Genomic DNA, 19,374 nt, shown 5'->3' with positions numbered 1-19,374 from the left:
TGCGCAAGAGGACATCTCCTTCTTCACACTTCCAAACAGTGGGTAGGTATCCAGTGGCTGAAAGGGCTGGGGAACAGTGCTTGAGATTAATCAACGGCTTGTGTCCATGCTCAGAACACTGAGCACAAAGGAAGAGAAATCATTCTAGGGCCAGAGGCATTGGACACAAACAAATATGAAAACAGGCATCTGCACGTGCTCCTCGATCCCTGGATTTCACAGAAGAGGCTGGATCTCGCAGCCCCATGTCAATGTGACTCAGTAAAAGTTGTTAGAAAATCAATTTTAAAGTTATATCCATAAAAGAGACTTACTTAGAACTTTGAGCTAGTTCAAAGGAGAAAAACTTTATACACTCAGTGGAATGCTTATCTAGATGTCTCTCTACCCTGTCCACAGGAGATACGGGGATGTTCAGACGTGAATTCCCCACCCCCCTCCAGCATGGCCCTTCCCACCCTAATTCAACAGACATTCATTTATCCAATCCTTCACCATTCTCTACTTGCCAACTCTGTGACAAAGATAAATAAGGTGTGGTATCAACTCTCACAGTCCACACATCCTCACTCGCACACTCACACACTCACAAACACGTCTTTTCATCACTCCTACGTTGCCCTTTAACCAGGGACTTGCATGCTCCCCAGTGGCCTCAGAAACCGGGTACTTTGAAGGAAACAAAAGGTGAGGCCGGAGGAGAGAGGAAAAGAAGAGAAGACTGAGTGGGCTTGGGGGAGGGCTAAAGGCAAGGGCAGGACCAAGGACACAGGCAGAGAAAAGTATCGTGATGCACCTAGCGCTCTTCTCTGTGTGTGGATACACGTCTCCACACACGCGCACACGCTCAGGTGGAGGCAGAGAGAAAAGACGCACTGTCAGTGAGGGCACAGAGCCCACTGCCTGCAGCCTCAGAAAGTGTCTCCTGGTGTGTGTCAGCTGAGGGGATCCCCACAAACAGGAGTGCCCCTGCCCGCTCCAGAGACACACACACACAAACACGCGTCATTCCACAAGCAAGTCTGGAGAAACGTGAGTGTTGTGAACCTTGCTGGGTGTGCCGCAGAGGTGACAATCTGTACATCCCCTTGGGAGAGCCCACACAGGTAGCCCAGAGGTGTCAGTGCCTGAAAAACACACGACTCCCGAGAGATGGATCTGTTTTTATTTTATGGACAATGTAAATCTTGGCATCAATCTAATTGTCAGTTGTTGCCCTGACTATAGGTTTGGGATCTATCCTGGTAAATATCCAGAGCCACAAGGCAGGCTGTGGATATGGCCCCAAGAAGTGTGGGGCACAGCCTTGTTCCTGGGAGGGAAGGCTCTCCAATCTAACTGCCTGGGTTCAAATCCTCACTCCACCTCTACCAGCTGTGTGGCCCTAGGCAGTTGTCAAAATCAGTCATGCCCTTAGTTTTGTCACCTATAAAATGGGTTCACTTGTTTAGGGCTCTTGGGAGGTTAAATGAATGAAGGGAGGTGACTGGATATACCTTGTCAGGATATTAGTAACAGTTAACCAACAGTGATTACTCCTGACGATTATTATGGCATGATATAATGGCTTCCTTTTTTCTCTGGTATTTATCTCTGTGGGCTATTCCAAAGCACTATCAGGGCAAAGTGGAATATGAGTTTATACATAAGCCAGACAGCATACTAGATAGGAACTGGGATAAAATGTTAGACGATGAGGTCCTTGCTGGTAGAAGAGATGGTGAGTCTTGATCATTCATCTTTCTGCCTCCTTTCCAAATACAACATTTATCTTTTCCAAGTGGTAAAATCCCTTATATGCTGAGCACCAACTAAGTGGGTACTATCCCCTACAGCCTGGTTTTTTGAACAATGAGCTTTCTAAATTTATCTGCCATAGTTCTTGTTCTGCATATGTGTATGTAGATTTCTGGAGAAAGGGTCTTCAATTTCCGTTCAGTTTTCAAAGGGCTGTATGTCCCCCCAAGACCTGAAGCCCTACTTGTATCTCTGTTGTGTGGTTCCTGGCCTGGCTGCATCTCCTCCAGAGGGACAGGCTGGTGCTGACAAGATGGGAGACTTTGGGCAAACTGTGTCACCTGCCTGGCCTCAGCTTTCTCACCTCCAAATAGGGGATGGATCTGAAGATTGCCGACACACTCCCGACTCTAATGCCAGGATGGGGCACTGCTTCTTACCTCGAGGTCCCGGAGGACAGGGTGGTCTTCAATTCCTGGGAACAGCACCCGCATGGTATAAGTTCTATAATCCAGGAAGGGAATCCCAGCTCCATCCAGGTCACTGGTCAACTCATGGATGTCTGTCTGCAGCTCAGCAAAAGCTGGCGGGAAGGGAAAAGCCTGTGAGACAGCTGGAGGGTCTCAGCTGAACCCTCAGCCCAGCCCCGAGGGATATGCTGTATGGACCACTGATGTGTGTGACTAGCTGGGCGGGGGTGTTTAAGTAGCTGGGACAGACGGCATTAGCATGAGAGAAAGACGCAAGGCAAGGGTGCTTGTTTGGGGCTGAATCCCTTCCAAATTATGTGGAAGGGGTGGGCGAGGCAGTCCACAGATCTATGCTACTGCTGGACCAGGGGGCCTCCCACCTAAAGGCGAAGGGCTTTGGTTTGCAAAATGTGCTGGTGGGTCAGGAAGAGCGATGTAGGGGGACGGATGAGAGAAGGGAGAGGTTCCAGTGATGAAGGATCCGTTCCTGAAGCTGTTTTATAGATTTCCTAATAGGATTTCAGAAAAATTTCTTCTGATGCAGGAAAAACATTTGAAGGCCCAGTACTGGACCATACAGCTCACTGGAGTTATTGAACTCCAAATGGGGCTCAAACAGAGACTCCACCACACTAATATGTTCCTTCTGTATAAACACACAGGAGATAGCTTGGCCCTTCCTCCCTCAGAGTGATGCTATTTGCTGGTGAATCATGACCAGCATGTGGGCAGTACTGTATGTGGAGTTCCCTCAGGCCTCCGGACAGACACACAGGGTTACAAAACCCCAGAGGGGACAGTCCAGCACCCAGGGAAGCCCTGGAGTGGTCATCACAGCCCAGCCAGGGCACGTCCTACTCTACAGCCACCCTCCATCACAAGAAGTCCTCAGAGGCAAGGCACCCAGGCCTTGCTTGCTTTGCCCTTTTCTTCAGGGCATGCTACACAGATGCACATGCACAGATGTGAGCACACGCACATGTGCACACACACAACTGGGGTAGATTAACACTTCAGCAAACAGGAACAGCCAGTGGAGACTGACTAACCAACATGTCTATTTATATGAACTCAGAACAGGGGAAAATACTCTGTGGGTGAGCTCAGGTGTGATTCACAAGGCCAACATGGGTACAGAGCCCCCCTAAAAGCAGGCAGAGTGTGCTGGGTGATGACATAACCCAGCACAGCACCCGGGACTGGGGACAGCAGCCCTGCTCGCCCTTCCTGCTGCATTTGGTGGGGCTCCGCCCTGCAGAGCCCTTTTCCCACCCAAGGATTTTGGCTTTCTGTGTCAGAGGATACTAAGGCTACAAAGTGGACCCCACTTGGACACCTGCAGAGGCTGCTGGACTGTCTCCTGTCACTCTTGTCTCTTGCACCCCACCCCTCTGCTCTGGTCACCCGGACACAGGGCCTCATCTCACACAGAATGGCCCTGATGGCAGATGACCCAAAGGCATCTAAGTGGAACCCGTACTTCCACAGGAGCGCGTGTGTGCAGAGGGGCTGACAGGCTTCTGCGGCAGGTGCTGCCGCCCAAAACCTCAGCAAACACCATGTATGTCCCGAGTGAGGGACATGTCCATGTGTGCTTGTAGGAGTGTGTGGAAACGTGTGCACAAGCATGCGTGTGTGTGTGTGCATGACTGTTTCTGAGTGTGCGTCTGCCAGTGAGTGTGGGTATGAATGGAAGTGTGTGTCAGTGCATGAGTATGTGTGTCAGTGTGCAGGAGTGTGAGTGCATAAATGCATGGGTGTGTCAGTGTGCAGGAGTGTGAGAGCATAAGTGCATGACGAGTGTGCGTGTCAGCATGAATGAGTGTGAGTGCATAAGTGTAGGACGCGCATGATGACTGTCAGTGTGCGTGAGTGTGTGTGTCAGCATGTATGAGTGTTAGGACATAAGTGCACGGGTGTGATGCACGTGCACGTCAGTGTGGATGAGAGTAGTGTGTGTGAGCGTGTCTGTGAGTGTGTAGGCATGCGTGGCATGGGAATGTGTATGTATCAGAAGCTGAGGCCCATGAAAGGTGAGGCTGGGCACCTTGTGACTTTGAGAGTAGGTGACATCCTGGCTGACTGCAAAGTCTCCAAGAAGACACCTTTGCTGCACCTGGGCTGCCCTGCAGAAGTCCAGCTGCTAGCTCTGGGCAGCCCTGGAAAGTACTACAGGGCTGACTCCACTGTCCTTTGCTGTAGAATGCCTGCTCCCCACCCTGCAGACAGCTCTCCCCAGAGGCCAGAGCCCAGGCTCCCTCTTGGGGCTTCCCCTGACACTTGGGGGCTAGATACTTGTCTAACTGCGGAGTCCTCCCTTTCTAGGGATGTTCACACTCCTCATGGCTGCCCCCTCCCAGGTAGGGTGCTTGGCCTACAGGGAGGAGAGGGAGGAGGTTGGTTTTTATCGCTCTGTAGCTTTCCTTGAAGTCACCAAGCTCCTCCAACATTCAAAGCCTTGCGCCTGCCACACATAAAAGAGATTCTAATCACTACACCTAATTAGAGGAAAGAGTACATTGCAGAGAAAAAAATAAGCAGCGTAAATATAATAAAAGGCAGTAATTAACAGTCCCACAGGCGGATGCTGTGTTGACAGCTGAAGGAAGTGGAGAGGGGAAGGAATGGATCCACTTCCCCATCAACAGAGCCGTGGCTGTCCTGGTGGGCTGTGGAGTGATGCCAGAGCCCCAGGTACAGGGCTGGTCTACTCCACGTATAAATCCACAGCAAAGAGCCAGCTCACAAAATGAGGTCCTGGTGGTTATAAGAATCTGACACCTAAATTTCCTTCTTGGATTTAGTGCAGCTGATTTTACTTTATGGTGGTGGTTCTAATTTTTTTTTTTTTTTTTTTGTAAATACAAGCTGTGAAATGCCCTTTCTTCTACGTCACAGAGCAGCCTTACAGGAAGGGAGCTGGAGATTGCTGGGATGTGTCATGTGAAAATGCCCCCAGGGGCGGCACCTGTGGCTTAACGGAGTAGGGCGCCAGCCCCATATGCTAGAGGTGGTGGGTTCAAACCCAGCCCCGGCGCAAACTGCAAAAAACAAACAACAAAAAAAAAAACACCCCTAGGCCTTCCCTGGGGTAGAGTGCAAAGCCCACTGGGCCAGCTGGGACTCTGGGTCTAGTGGCTGCTCCAGCGGGGTTTTAAATAATCCCAATCACACTTCCAGGGAGAGGGCAGAGTGGCCTCAGCTGCACCTGGTGTTGCCAGGGTGGAGCTGCTAGGGACAGGGTCTGGAACATGGGCTCCGGGCACTGCAGGGAGGACCCCGGCCATCAGCCCTGCTGACTGCTGCCCGGCCTGTTCGCATATGAGACACACACACACAGGGACACACACAGCCTTCAGCGGGGGCCGCGGCCACCTGGTCACTCAGTACCTTCCTTGCACTCCAGGGCTACGCGGGACTCCAGGTTGTCCATCTGCATCTGCAGCCGCTTCAGCGTCAGGTCGCTTTCTCGGGACTTGCGTTTGTAGGCGATGAGCACGGCCACGATGAAGATGAGGAGGAGGCCGCCGGCCACAGCGATGCTGATGATGGCGGGCAGGCCGAGCGGGCTGTCTGGGGCGATGTACACCATCCCCGGGGAGTACTCCACGCCGCCGACACGGGCCTGGGGGCAGACCACGCAGAGGGGCCAGTGTGGGGGCGGGTCAGCCCGGGGAGTAGTCCAGGTCCCCCAGGCGGGATGGGGGAAAGCCCTGCCAGGGAGGAGTCTCATCCCTGCCAGCAGAACAGACCGCAGGGCGAAGGGCGGTGGGGCACGTGAGGCCACCCCCAACTGAAAAACTGCACGTCCCCTACTCAGCACTGTTGTCATCATAAGGAAGCAGTGCACACTGGGACCTCAACACAATGTGCCGGGACACTGGTGACTGACTCCCTAAGACTCACCCCCACTGGAGGAGTGGGCAAGTGAGCGCAGAACACGATATTGCGGACCTCCTGGGCTAGCAACGGCCTTCTTCCCGAAAGCTCTTTTGCCTATAGTAGAGGGTCTAGCACAGGAGTGTCCAGCCTGTGGCCTGTGGGCTGCAGCTGATTTTGTGAGGACTTTTTTCTGCTTATTTGTGGTATCAGATATCATGAAAAGCATGCACGGACCTTCGTTTTGCTAGTCAGCTGTCTTTATTGTTGGTGTATTTAATGCATGGCCCCAGACAACTCTCACTCTTCCAGTGTGTCACAGAGGGGAAAAAAAAGGTTGGACACCTCGATCTAGCAGGTCTGGCCCATCGTTTTGTGCTGCTTTGCATTGCTCTATTGTTGCACCAGCCAGTATGGAAAGAATGACAAATACAGAAGAGAGAAGTTTGGAAGTGGGACAGGAGGAAGGAACTTGAAGGGTGAGGGTGCCACAAGGGAAGTTCACGGTGGGCTGGAACGCTCGGGTGGCCTGGGGTGGAGACGGCCCACTCACAAATGCACCCATGGTACCCACTCCGTCTTGTGCCTGCCAATGAGGTTGGGGGACTCGCAGAGCAGCTGCACATCTGACACGGTCAAGGTGCACGGCTTCTCCCCAACTAGCACAGTGTAGTTCAGCTTCACGTTGCCCCCGGCCACAGGCGGGATCAAGTTCTTGCCCTAGATGGACAGGAAACCCCATTTCCCCACCCAGAGTCAGGACCACAGCTACTGGCTGACTGCCAGGTGCTCTCACCCAGAGGCCCTGTCCTGCTTGTGAGCTAGTGACAAGTCCAAAATATCCTTGGTGTATATATCACCATCCCTCCTTCCTGCCTGCAGAAAATCAATAATTGAAGTACTATTTTCAGTTTATCCCAAATGCAGCTTCAGAAGCTTTCTCAACACAGAGTCGGAGTCTGTCATTATTAGTTGATTCAAGTTGTCAGATGAGTTAAAATTAATTTGTGATCCATGCTCCAAGGAAACCCTATGCTGTGCTTAGCAAAAGCCTGCCTGGGAGGAAGCAGTATGCGCCTCTGACCTCAGTTTTTGGTCTCTCGAGACAAATAAAGCTTGGGAATCAAATAGCCAGGGTGGACCTGCCTGCCCTGCATGGACCTGGTCTGTAAAGCACATTTTCTTCCCAGCACAGGTGCAGAAAGAATATTTATCAGACTCTGGGCTTTGCTGTAACTTCTGCAAGAGATGCCGGTTGTGAAATGTGGCAGGCGCCTGTGACTTCTGGCCTCCGTCTGTGACTAGCAGCAGCGCCCTCCTTTCTCCCCACCTGCCAACCCCACCCTCCCTCACCTTTAGGATGATGGACGTGCCAGGCTTGAGCTCCAGGATTCCCGAGGGTCCAAAGGCCTCAAACACCGGGTTTGGATAGTAGGTGAAGTTAGTCTTATTGAGGATCAGCAGGGACTGGACATTGTCCAGGATGAAGCCAAACTCCTCAGGCCTCTCGGTCAGGTCAGACTGGTGGTCGGGACTCAGAGCGAGGGCCGGAGCCTGGCAGGTCATCTCAGTAGCATTCAGAAGCTCACAGATCTACAGAGAAAGCCAGAGGTGGGGTCCTTGCAGGGTGTCCTCCCTATGCCCACCACCCCAGTGTACATGCTGACTTCCTGGGGTCCTTGGTATACCATGATCGGTGTCAGAGGACTGTGGATGGTCACAGCGCCTCTGGAGCCAGACCCCACACTGGGGCACTCAGGAATAAGCTCTGTGGGAGGCATCCAGCTCCAGTTTTGCCCACAGTCAGTGTGGCAGGGACCAGTTGGATGGGACCAGAAGGATGGAGAAATCAGGGAATGAAAGCTTGGAAACTCCTACAGTATCATTCCTCCATGCCTGCACCCAAGAGGTGAGATCACCCTCATGTCTATCCCACCATCTCAGCATGCAGGTACGATAGGCTGTGGCCACCCAGTACAGACAGAGCTGCCTGAGTCCTTGAGGCCCCCACCCTGGGGGGAAGCAGCTTGTAGGGGGAAGCAGCTTGTAGAGGGGCAGCAGGGCCCGGGCCCCAGACTCACATTGATGTGCTCCTTCCCTCCATGCTTGGCCCGGATCTGGGGGTTCTGTATGAGGTCCAGCTGAGTGCCCCACACGGTGATGGGTGTGTTCCCACTAACCCAGGAGAGAGGAGCAGGCGTGTAAATCACAAGCATAGGAAAAGTACTTGATGATGACGCTGATTGAGCTGAGCCTTGACAGTGAGGACAGTGATAACCAGGCAGCATGGTAATGTTCACGGGGACAAGCATGACAAGCTGACTGAGTAATTATAAGGGTGAGCGTCTCAGCAGCCGAGGGGAGGACGGTGATGGCCAGCTGTCCGTGGCCATCCTTCACCGAGCACATTTGTGGTGTGGACCCCTCATAGAGGCCCTGGCCACAGAAACCCCCAGGTCCTTCTGACCCGAGCCAGCTTCCTCTCCACAAACCTGTGCCAGGGTCCTCACCAGTCTTGGCACTTTTCCCCCACTGGCCGTGACCTAATGGAAGCCTTGCTCTAGATCTCCCTCCTGGACCCTGCAGGGGCTTGGCACAGCCTGCCCCCCAGGGCGATTGTACTATACATTTCCACCCTGCAGTCTTCAGTCAGGCTGAGAGCTGGGAAAGGCAGAGGCCCCAGGAACTCAGGAACCTTCAGGAACACAGAAGCTCTGAGGCTCCTGTCTCCTGTACCTTGGCTGGCACGGGACCACTGATGGGGAGGGCTTAGGAGGTTCATCTGGGAGGCAGTGCCCTCCTTCCATCCTTAGGTTGGTCAAGAAGCAGGCAGGGAGGGGTGGGCAACATTCTGCTGGATCGAATTCTTGGCAGCTACTCAAAAAAAAGTGAGGACAGTGAGACCCTGACTCATGAAAAAAATGGAAAAACCCAGCCGGGGGCTGCGTGAGCGCTGCTCAGGGACATAGGGTGGGACCCTGTCTCAAAAAAAAAAAAAAAAAAAAAAAGGAACAACCTAACCCCCAGGCAAGGAGCATCTTCGACCAGAATCTTGCGCTAGCAAGTTATTATTCCGTGACACCCACACGCACATTTGTCTCTACCCATCTATCTGCCTGCTCATCTTTATACCGCCTCCCTCTGTACACACACACACACACACACACACGCACACATGTGCATACGTGTGCATGTGCACACACATACAGGAAAATTCCACTGAAGCCCAGAGAGGTGTCTCCGCCCAGGGCAGTGCTGGAGACGAGCTTGTCCAGCCATGCAGCCATCTTTCCAACCTTCTCAGTCACCAACGTGACATGCATTTACCAAACGTCCGCCCTCACTGCTCGCTAGCAACCCAGGCCGCTGGGAAAGGAGGCAAAATCATGGCTTGGGCAGAGTCCCACGTTAGCATCGGCTCGTTAACTGAAGCCAATCCCAGGGGTAAACTGGCAGCCCCAGAATGTGTCAAAATGGTAATGGTGATGTGAGCAAGATGATGCGGGGACAGCAGCTCCATTTCTGCAGCAATGGCACAAGGAAGAACTGAATTGGACCAGGCTTAGAGTTCCTCAGAGAGCTGCAGAGTACACTGACCGAGGCACAGGGTTATGCCAGCAACCTGGGGTCAGCCAGGAAGAGCCCCCCACTCCCCCGAGGCCTCCCCCATGTGCCCCATGTTCTGCATCTGCTTTAAATCAAGGCTAAAGCTCAGAAGGTTTGGGCCTGCGAGCAACTGCTGAGGACAAGTAAGTCTCAGCTCAGCAGGCAGTGGTTGCCCCTTCTTTGGGTTCAAAGCAGGGGGTTGCAAACTCTTTCTGTAAAGAGCCAGGTAGTAAACATTTTAGGCTTTATGGTCCATTTGGTCCCTGTAGCAATTCCTCAGCTATGGACAATAGGCGTGTGAATGAGCATGGCGGTGTGCCAATGAAACTTTATAGGAGCAGTGCCCAGCCAGACTAGGCCCACAGATTGCAGTTTGCTGACTTCTGGTTTAAAAGGCTGTTCCCTGGACTGGGCGCATCCCTGCCCCACCTCATGGCATAGAGGCCACTTCCGTGTGCACTGCTCACTTACTCCCCCAGAAGCAGACGTGGGGGGTGGGGGTGGGTGTGCACCCAGCAGGGATGGACAGTGCACTGTGCCTTTCTGTCTCTCTAACTCCCTCAGTGCCTGTGAGGGGTGGCAAGTGAGGGGCTCTGGGAGGTTAGCTGAGGTCACCAGGCTGGTAAGCAGTGGAGTAGGGCTGAGATACCTCCTCTGAGCAGAAGACCTTGTTCTATCCCCATGCAGCCCCTGAGGTTGCTTTACCAGTGATCTCACAAGCCTTGCAGAGAGGGGGCTCTGCAGCACCTTCTCAGCCCCTGTGTTCTGCCATGTACCTGCAGCTCCTCTCCTGAAGTGAGACTCACCACCCAGAGACACTAGAGACTCTGGAGTCCCCAGAGTGGTGGAGGCCCAGGAAGAGTGTGCAACCTGTTGGAGGTGAATGACTAGGAAGGATCAGCACCCAGGGTCCCCAGGCCCTGCCCCAGGCCCTAACCGCATCCAATGCCTGGTCCCCTCCCTCTGGAAAGGATTCAGTGGCTCTGTGCTGGGCACCCAGAAAGAGCAGGGGACAGGACACCAACTCAGCCCTTGAGGGTTTGCTGCGGAGGGAAAGATAATGTAAACAGACATTTAGAGGTCCTGCCGAGGCAAGAACTGGCTATCAGGAGGTTCCAAGAACACGGAACAGGGGACGGGGGTGTTCTGTCGGGGTTTGCGGGGCCGAGACATGGCTTCCTGCTAGGGCAGGATAAGAAGTTGAGTCTGATCTGACTCCCTCTCCTCACCCCCAGCCTGAAGAGTTATTGCCCACTTTTGCCAGAAGTGAGCAGAGTGCACGGGTCCCCCAGTCATCACTATGGGGAGGAGACAGGGACCCCAGCACAGCGCCAGTCCCTGAACTAGGGAGGTAGGATCTTATTGGTCAGAGCTTGGCATCTAGGCCAGGTCCTGCATGAATGCTTCCAGTGGAGGGAAGGGAGTCACAGTACAAAGGCCTGATTTGGGGGTGCTTGGAACCAAACCCAGTTCATCAGTCCCCCAAGCCAGGGCCCCAGAACTCTCCTCAGCTTTGAGAGTTAGGAGGGGAAACTGAGGTGTGGAGACACTGAGATCCACTCAGGCAGCTCCTACCTGACGATGCTCCACTCTGGCTCAATGCGCACGATGGTCGGGTCCTCCACGTACTGGAAGACCAGGTCCTGGTGGATCTTGGCCCTGTCCACCTGCACTGTCACCTTCATCTCCAGCACCTCATCTGAGGACGTGGTGTTGCAGATAATGTAGGATGGAGATCGCCTGGAGAGAAGGAGACAGAGCTGGGTGCCTCAGTGTTGAAGAGGACAGTGGCCCTGGGTCGGGGGTCCTCAGAGGCCATGGGTGAACGCTGCCCTAGATACAGAGCTTGAGGGCCAGTGACAAAGATGCTCTCCCTGACCAAACTTTGGATGGGCTCCTCTGAGCTCACTTTTCAACCTGGCCTTGTACTTGGGTCTTTGGCCTGCCTAGCCCTGTTCTTGGGAAGAATCCTATCAAGGTCTGTTTGGCAAGAACCCCCCTCTTCTGCATTTGATATGTGATCACTTCTGATAACTGATCAAATGCCTCATGTCTTGATGTCTGCTCACCCTGGCCTGCATCTGGCCAGAGTCATCATCAGTTTAGCAAGGGGCCCCTAACCCCTGCCTGCCCTCCTCTTAGTGATTTCCACCCTTGACCCCCACTCTGCTCATTGGCTGTAAATCCAATGGGCCTGATCTCTCTCTCCTATCGAGGCAGTCTTGACATCGATTGCAACAGTTCTGAATAAAGTCTTCCTTACCATTCTAAGGAGTGTCAGAATAATTGCTTCTTGAACACTGCATGACCTGGCCTGGTCTGACTTGGAGTCTGTCCCAGCCCTCAAAATAGCTCCTGCAGAAATCTTCTCTCTAGAGAACCCCAGGTCAGCAGAGGGTACACCCGGGCCACATCTCCCTGAGTCCTCACTGGAAATATCTCTGACTTCACTCCTCCCCTCCAGGCTGCTGGCTCATGGCAGGTGGCCTGGCTATCTTTGCACAGTGGGACCAGGGGAAGCACAGTCAACTGCCCTCAGGGGGATCAACCCTGATGGGTTGCTGCTCCCATCAGCTCTCAGCAGGCCCTGCTGGCTCTGCAGCTCCTGGAGAGGACCTGATTCTGGTAAACAGGCTTTAGTCGTAGAGTCCAAACTTCCAGCCACCCCAGGGTCCTGCAGAGCGGGTGCCATGGGCACTAAATGAAGAGGCTGAGCATGATGGGCCTTCCAGATGGGGCAGCCAGACAGGCCTCCAGACTGAGCCAAGTCCTCTCCCAAAGAAAATAGCCACTTCCGTGGGGAAAAGGAGGTGCTTCCAAGGAGTTAGCATAGGAAGTCCCTGCCTTTGGCAGCCTGGCCCCACTCTACAGGGCACCCAAGTTGACCGGAGGTGATTCTCCTGTCTAACCCTGCCCCACCCAGAGCTGCAGGGAGGGGGTTACCTGCGGAAGAGGCAGGGCTGCTTCCCGAACATCACCACCACATTGCTGCCAGCATTTAGGTTGGTGCCGGTGATGGTCACTTGGGTGCCCCCAGACATGGGCCCCCGGCTGGGCTTCAGGTCTGAGAGAGTCAGCGTCTGTGTAGAAAGGACACCACCAGGAAGGGGTGGAGGAGGCTCGGGGCAGGCCTGAGCCCCTCCCCGACTGCCCCAGCCACCTGCTGGAATATTTAGTCAGGGCAGTTTTGCTAGGATTGTGTTGTGAACTGAAATAAAATCCTAAGAACCCTGCTATCCCCCTCTTGGCCAGGGACCCTAGAAAAGCCCCAAACCTGAGTTCCATGTCTCCTATGCCACCTCCCTTTTAGAGTTCAGATAGAACAACTGACCAGCATTAATGTCAAACAGAAGCACTAAGAGTGACAAAACAGACTCTGGGACAAATAAGAGGATAAATTACTAACAAGACCTAAGGCCATGGAGGGCAAAGGTTAAATCACCTCCAGGCATCAATTTGCTTAACAGATTACTTAGCTATTGAGGCCTTTCTCTGATTAACTTCTTATCCTAATTTAAAACACTCCAATCCTTTAAACAAAGCTTTATTTCTTTAACCATTATAAATCGAAGGATCTTTGAACCCACCTACAAACTATAAGCCTCCATCCTTCTTTGGGCCAATGTACACCTTCCATGTATTGATTTGTGATTTTGCCTGCAATCCCCGTGTCCCTGGTATGTTTAAAACAAACCGTCATCTCACCACCTTGGGACCACTTGCTCAAGATCTGATGGGCCCTGGGCCATGATCACACATACTCAGCTCAGATTAAATCTCTTTAAATCTCTCTCTCTCTCTCTCTCTCTTTTTCTGTTTAGCAGTGTAGCGAGGCAATGTTCTGGACCTTGAGAGTTCGTATATTAATAATAATAGCTTCCATGTACTGATTTTTTAAGTGTTAGGCTGTTTTTCATCTGTAGCAATAGATACATGCGTATACAATTCAGTCACCAATCAGTTCTACCAAGTAGGTATTATTACCTATTTTACAGATGAGATTCAGAGATACTAGTAAGTTTTCCAAGATCACACACATAAAAAGTGGCACAAGTGAGATCTGACTCCAGAGCTCTGGTTCTCAACTACTCTCCAGTCTACAGACTCTGTTTTTGGAAAGGTGACTTGTCCCTTTCACAGAACTCTTCAGAAAGCTGGTCACAGCACCCAGGGGCAGAGAAATGGGATGGGAGGGCCCCAGGGAAACTCAGGGAAAGAAGAAAAAAGGATTGGTAGCTGTCAAGGGCTGACTGTAGCCCTCGGCCAGAATGGGACGAATGAGGAGTCAGGGTTCATGGTGGAGGCCGGGAGGGGGAGCTGGGAATTTGGAGTTACAGTTTGTTCTTTCATTAGCATTTTAATGGAAAAACTTTCCTCAGTCCCAGGTGAGAAGCCCGTATCTGCATTTAAATGAAGATTCTCTCTCCCTTCCCCAACCACCTCCCCCTTAAAGAATTCAGCCCAGAAAGTCAACCTGCTGAAGCCGGCAGGCTGGCCACCTCCTCTCAGAGTTGCCCCCATCAGTGACACCTCCAGAGAAGAAGAGAGGCCCCAGTGGAGCCCGCCCACCTGCCTCCTGGCACATGATCGCCCTGGTCTGGGGACACACGCTGACTGCGGCCCCAGGCCTGCCTTAACTAGCTCCCAGCCAGGGCCCTGTCTCTGAAGCCCAGATCTCACTTCCCTATAGCATGGGCTAAGCCAAGGACTTGTGCCTGGCTCAGATGAAGACCAGGAAGATGGTAGGATGAGGCTGGGGGAAAAGGTCTTCCTTCTCAGATCTGCCTGGATCATGCTGTGTGACTCCAGTTAAGACATTTAACCTCCCTGGTCACAAGATCAAGGGTGTAGGCCAAAAAGTGGTTATCTCTAAGGTCATTGAGAGTTTTCTTGTTCTGTAGCTTGTATGTCTCTAAATGGGCACCCCTGACTTCCCCAGAGAGGGCAGAGAAAGTGTGAGAGAGAAAGAGAGAGTCCTTGCACATGGGCTTCAAGTCAGGGATTGCACTAGAGAGATACAGTGAAAATCAAGATTTATACAAGATATTGTGAACTGAAATAAATCCTAAGGTGCCCCCTGCAGCGGGTGACTGACTGGACCCCCTCTTGGCTGACAGGATTTCCTAAAACTGAGTCGCTAGCTGAGAAAGATGACCATACATTTTCATCATGTCCCCTGCCTTTTGTGACTCATTAACATAGATTAAGGCCATGCAAAACTTGTCTGCAGGTTTGCAATATTCACAATGAACAACTTGAGTCTGGGCACTTGTCCTGTGGTTTGTCTCTGATTAAGACCTTTATCTTAACTCAGCATTCCTTTCCGTGACTCATGGCCTAATAGACAGAGCCTAACTTTTCAGCCAATTGTCAGCTAAAAAATCTTTAAATCTACCTATAACCTATACACACACCCCCACTCCACCCAGCTTTGAGATAGCCCAATCCAATGTATGTCTTTTATGTACTGATTTATTGTTAGATAATCGCTCCAGAGAAAGCCCCTCCCCCAGAAAAGCCTCTCCTACTTTCTACAGACCAAGATTAACTATGGCCTGCCCCTAACGCCTCTTCTGGCCAGGGCAGTAACTCCTTATTGGCTATTCTACCCTCCCATCACCATTCTAAGACTTCCCTTAACCGAACCTATTAGCTCACTCTCCCACGCATGCTCTCTCCTCTCTCTCTGTCTCTCTCGGTCTCCATCTCCCCCACCCACCCCCTGCCACTTTCCTCTCTCTTTTCTCTCCTCTCTCTCTTCTTTTCTCTCCTCCTTGGTGCTGCTCTGCAGCATCCCTCCCTTGCCAATAAAAACCTCTTGTACAAGCCTTGGTGGTCTGTGAGATCTTTGCCGGTGGAGTGCCCCACCTTTCATTTATGACTTTACTCGTAATTCTTGTCTTGCTGAAATGTGTAAAACCAAACTGTAACTGCACCACCGTGAGTCCACCTGCTCAAGGCTTCTTGGGCGTGGCTCCGGGCCATGGTCCTCATATTTGGCTCCGGATAAATGTCTTCAAAGTATTTCACAGAGCATGGCTTCTTTTCCTTCGACAATATCCATGGAACAAAAACATTTGTAATACCTTAATATTGTGAAATTTTTAAAAAGGAGGAAAAGCCAAGGAAGTTACAATAGATGGGGGTGGTGCTCCTGGCAGCCTGCCTTGAGGGGCCTTCGAAGGCAGAGAAGTGAGTAATCCCGGCGGGCCCTGCAGTGGTGCTATCCAGGGGCCGGCTGGTGGGGAATGATTCCGGGGTGGGGAGAGGATGTTATGGAGACATGTTTTAGAGTTGTGAGAAACTATTAATTATTCAAGTCATGCTTCATAAATATTTCACGGTGGGTTTGCATGGGAAATCAAATTCTGCATTACTCGCCACCTCTTCACTTGGCTCCATGATGGAGGTAGAGGGAAGTGGGGGGGATGATTCCTGCATGGAGACCTCTGGAGACAGCGGTGACAACTGAGCCTTGGCATTTGGGTTCGGGGTGAATAAACCCATAGAGTCTGGCCTGATTGTGGATGGAAACCCCTAACCTTGGCACTGGGGAGGGGCTCCTCAGCTGTGCCAGGACTCTGGGGGCTGGGAGTTTCCATGTGTGAGGCCCCAAGAGTGCTGCCCCTGAGTGGCTCTGCTGAGTGGGAAGGTGGGGAGGTGGGCCGCGAGGGCTGTGAGATGCTGGGGAGCATGGCAGAGGGGGATTTGTCCCTGCCGGACTCCTGAGGAGACCCCTGGGGATATCTGCCCCTTACTCCCACCCTGAACTCCTGGGAGCTCTGTGGGGGGAGCCTCCCAGTATTCCTCCTCCCTGGAAGACTTCCCGCACAGGCATGTGGCCCCTCACACAGAAAAGGATTCAAGTCTGAGCCTCTGGGACCAAAGCCTAACTGCCTGTGGCACCCAGTGTCACCTTCCCTGACTTACCTGCCCCAACATGTCCTCCTCCCCTTCCCTGTCCTTCCTCTGCTCCTGTCCTTTGCTGCACTTGCCTAGAACAGCCTCCCACAAGTGGAAGAGCCTGTTCTGCCTGGTACCAATCCTCTCTCTCCATCCAGCTTCTTCAGTGAAGCCTCCCTTAATGTCCTAAATTAAACCACAGCCCTCTCTGGGGTAGAAATGAGCACATGGGCAAGAGGAGACCTTTCCTGAGAGCAGAGGGACTGTCCAATGTCTGCCACACAGGTGCGCTATAAGCATTAAACAGAGAACGGAGGGCACAGGGCACAGGACTGTCATTTCCCGGCAGGCCGGGGTCATCAGTCCAGGATGCACTTCAGAATTGCCTGGGGAGATGCTGAGGAGGTTGATTTAATTAGTCTCTGCAGGAGTGGGGGAGGGGTCCACTCTGGCAAGAGGAGTAGGGCACAGCGAGGACCCATGGAGGCCCTGTGAGGGCTGAGTCTCAGGGGCCGTGGGCACCTGCACCTCAGGTCTGCATGTTCAGGGCTCTGAGAAATGAGGCCCTGGTTGGTCAGCCAGGGGAAGAAGATGGGGAAGGGAGGCCAGCAGGGGAGGCAGAGGCTGGAGAAGTGGGACCGGATGGCGGGCGGCCAGGCCAGGAGCCTGGACAACATCTCATAGGCTATGAGAGCCTCAGCTCTTCCTAATGGCATTTCTGCAGTGGGAGACGGACTACAAGGGGTTCAGAGAGAAAGGCAAGGAAAAAATGTAAGGAGGCCCTTGTGGTGGCAAAGAGAATGGGAAAAGGAAGATTCCAGAACATGCTGCTGGGTTGATGTCAGGAATTAAAGGAAGCTGAGCCACAGCCCACCAGCACTGCAGGCCTAGGGGACAGGCCACTGAGGGGGTGGCCACGAGAGGAGGATGCATTGTCTAAAAGAGCTGACAGCCCAGGTGGGCCCCATGGAGATGGTGGTGGGACACCCGGGCAGCTGTGGCCTGATGTGGCCGCAGAGGCAGAGACCTGTCTGGAAGCCCAAGATGGAGGCAGCTGAGGCTCAAAGCTTAATGAGGTCAGAGCGCCCTAGTGGCTTCATCCAGGGCCACTGCCAAAGACCAGAGGGTAGAAAACTCTTCTGGGCAGTCGACCGGCCGAGGAAGCTCAGGGCCTGCTGTGGGCATGTGGCCATTTCCCCCCATTTTGCCTCAGCTGCCAGGTCATTTCAGAGCCAGATTTCATGGCTGATACCAGCCAGCAAATACCTGGCAAGTGTCACCTCTGGTCTCAATCTCTCTTTCTTTCTATGTATATGTAATATACAAAATATATACATGCCTTATGTATAAACATACATATGTTCATCACAAGTTATCTTAATGTATATTGGGTCTAGCCTAGAAATAACTTCTGTGCTTTCAGAAGAAAGTGGGGGTCTGAATCCTAAACAAATACGTTTGTTTAAAAGACACCTCTGTGAACCCACCATATACAAATGTTGTTTTCCTTATACGACTTCCTGTGTGTGCTCAGTGACAGCCAGCCCTGTCCAGAGGTGGGGAGATGAGCTGCAGACTCCCAGCTCTCTGAGGTGTGGCCCCGACCCTGACCCCATCAAGTCTGTGTTCAAGCTCTCACGCCTGGTGGGCCTTGTCTCCCCTCCTAGACTGTAGGCTGAGCCAGAGCCATCAACTCAAAGAAGATTCACCTCAAACAAGAGTGTATCAAGTGACCTGGTGAGAGGTGTCGTGCAAGGTGATAAATGGAAGGAGGGCAGCTGAGAGAAGGAAGGAGGAAGGGAAGACTGGTGAAGAAGGGAGGGAGAGAGAGGGTGCAGCTGGACTTCCCTGACATGTTCCAGGGTGCTTCCTGCCCAGGCAGAAAACCCATTACTTCAGGCGTCCAGCTTCTGAAAGCAGCTCAGGGCCATGAGTGGCAGAGAAGGTGTTCAAGTCTCCACCATCCCGTAATCACAGGCTGAGAAGGTCCCAAAGCCCTGTCTCCCAGAACCATCTGCCAGGCAGGGCTTCCAGGGATGGGAGGGGCCCAGCCGGAGTGAATGTGAGGATTGGGGTGAGATCCCGGGGGTGGGCGCTGGGATGGGGAAGGGCTGGTGACTGAGAGGTGGGTGGAAGGAGGTGGCAGGTGGCCGGCTGGGGGAATGAGATGTGGGGAGGGGTAAGGAGGCCATGGGATGGGATGATGGTGAGTGAATAGGTGCTTTGAATGTGCCCCCCACCCATGTGTTGGAAGCTTAATCCCCAATGCAACAGTGCTGTGGTGCACGACCTTTGAGAGGCGATTGACGTCCCCACCACAGGAGTCGGTCCATTACCATGAGAGTGGGCTTGTTCTAAAAGTGAGTCTGGCCCTGTCTTTCTGACGACTCTCTTGCCCTTCCCCCTTCTACTGTGAATGAGATGGCTCAGCCAGAGGGCCCTCCCCAGATGCACATCCTCATTCCTGGACTTCCCGGCCTCTGGGACCATGAGCCAAATAAACGTCTTTTCTTTATAAATCACTCAGTCCCAGGTAATCTGCTACAGAAGCAGAAAATGGACTGAGACGTTGGGGTGAATGGGGGAGTGAGGGTGATGGGATGATGGGCCATGAGCACCAGGGATAGGCCAGGGAGCAGAAGTGATGTTGGCAATCATAGAAATAATAAAAGGAAACGATACTAGAAGTGTGTGTGAAAAACACATTCTATGTAATTTTCACAAGATCGTGGGGTAGATGTTTGTATTATCCCCATTTTACAAAATGAAGATGCTGAGG

The 19,374-nt window shown here is 52.6% G+C and overlaps 1 protein-coding gene across 1 annotated transcript in view; it reads right to left on the bottom strand.

The window, feature by feature from the left end:
* LOC128598383 (plexin-A4-like) overlaps window positions 1-19,374 on the bottom strand; it is a 79,298-nt gene that overhangs the window by 43,468 nt on the left and 16,456 nt on the right. The window contains exons 6-12 of the mRNA XM_053608726.1: window positions 12,636-12,772; window positions 11,268-11,432; window positions 8,168-8,261; window positions 7,440-7,679; window positions 6,657-6,806; window positions 5,598-5,832; window positions 2,178-2,320 (exon numbers count right to left, since the gene is read on the bottom strand). Coding sequence (XP_053464701.1) covers window positions 2,178-2,320; window positions 5,598-5,832; window positions 6,657-6,806; window positions 7,440-7,679; window positions 8,168-8,261; window positions 11,268-11,432; window positions 12,636-12,772 — 1,164 coding nt within the window. The remainder of the gene's footprint in view (window positions 1-2,177; window positions 2,321-5,597; window positions 5,833-6,656; window positions 6,807-7,439; window positions 7,680-8,167; window positions 8,262-11,267; window positions 11,433-12,635; window positions 12,773-19,374) is intronic.

This window comes from Nycticebus coucang, chromosome 11 (genome assembly GCF_027406575.1).
Source record: "Nycticebus coucang isolate mNycCou1 chromosome 11, mNycCou1.pri, whole genome shotgun sequence".
In the NCBI taxonomy this organism is placed as follows: domain Eukaryota; kingdom Metazoa; phylum Chordata; class Mammalia; order Primates; family Lorisidae; genus Nycticebus; species Nycticebus coucang.
This window is presented reverse-complemented; position numbering and strand designations above follow the sequence as displayed.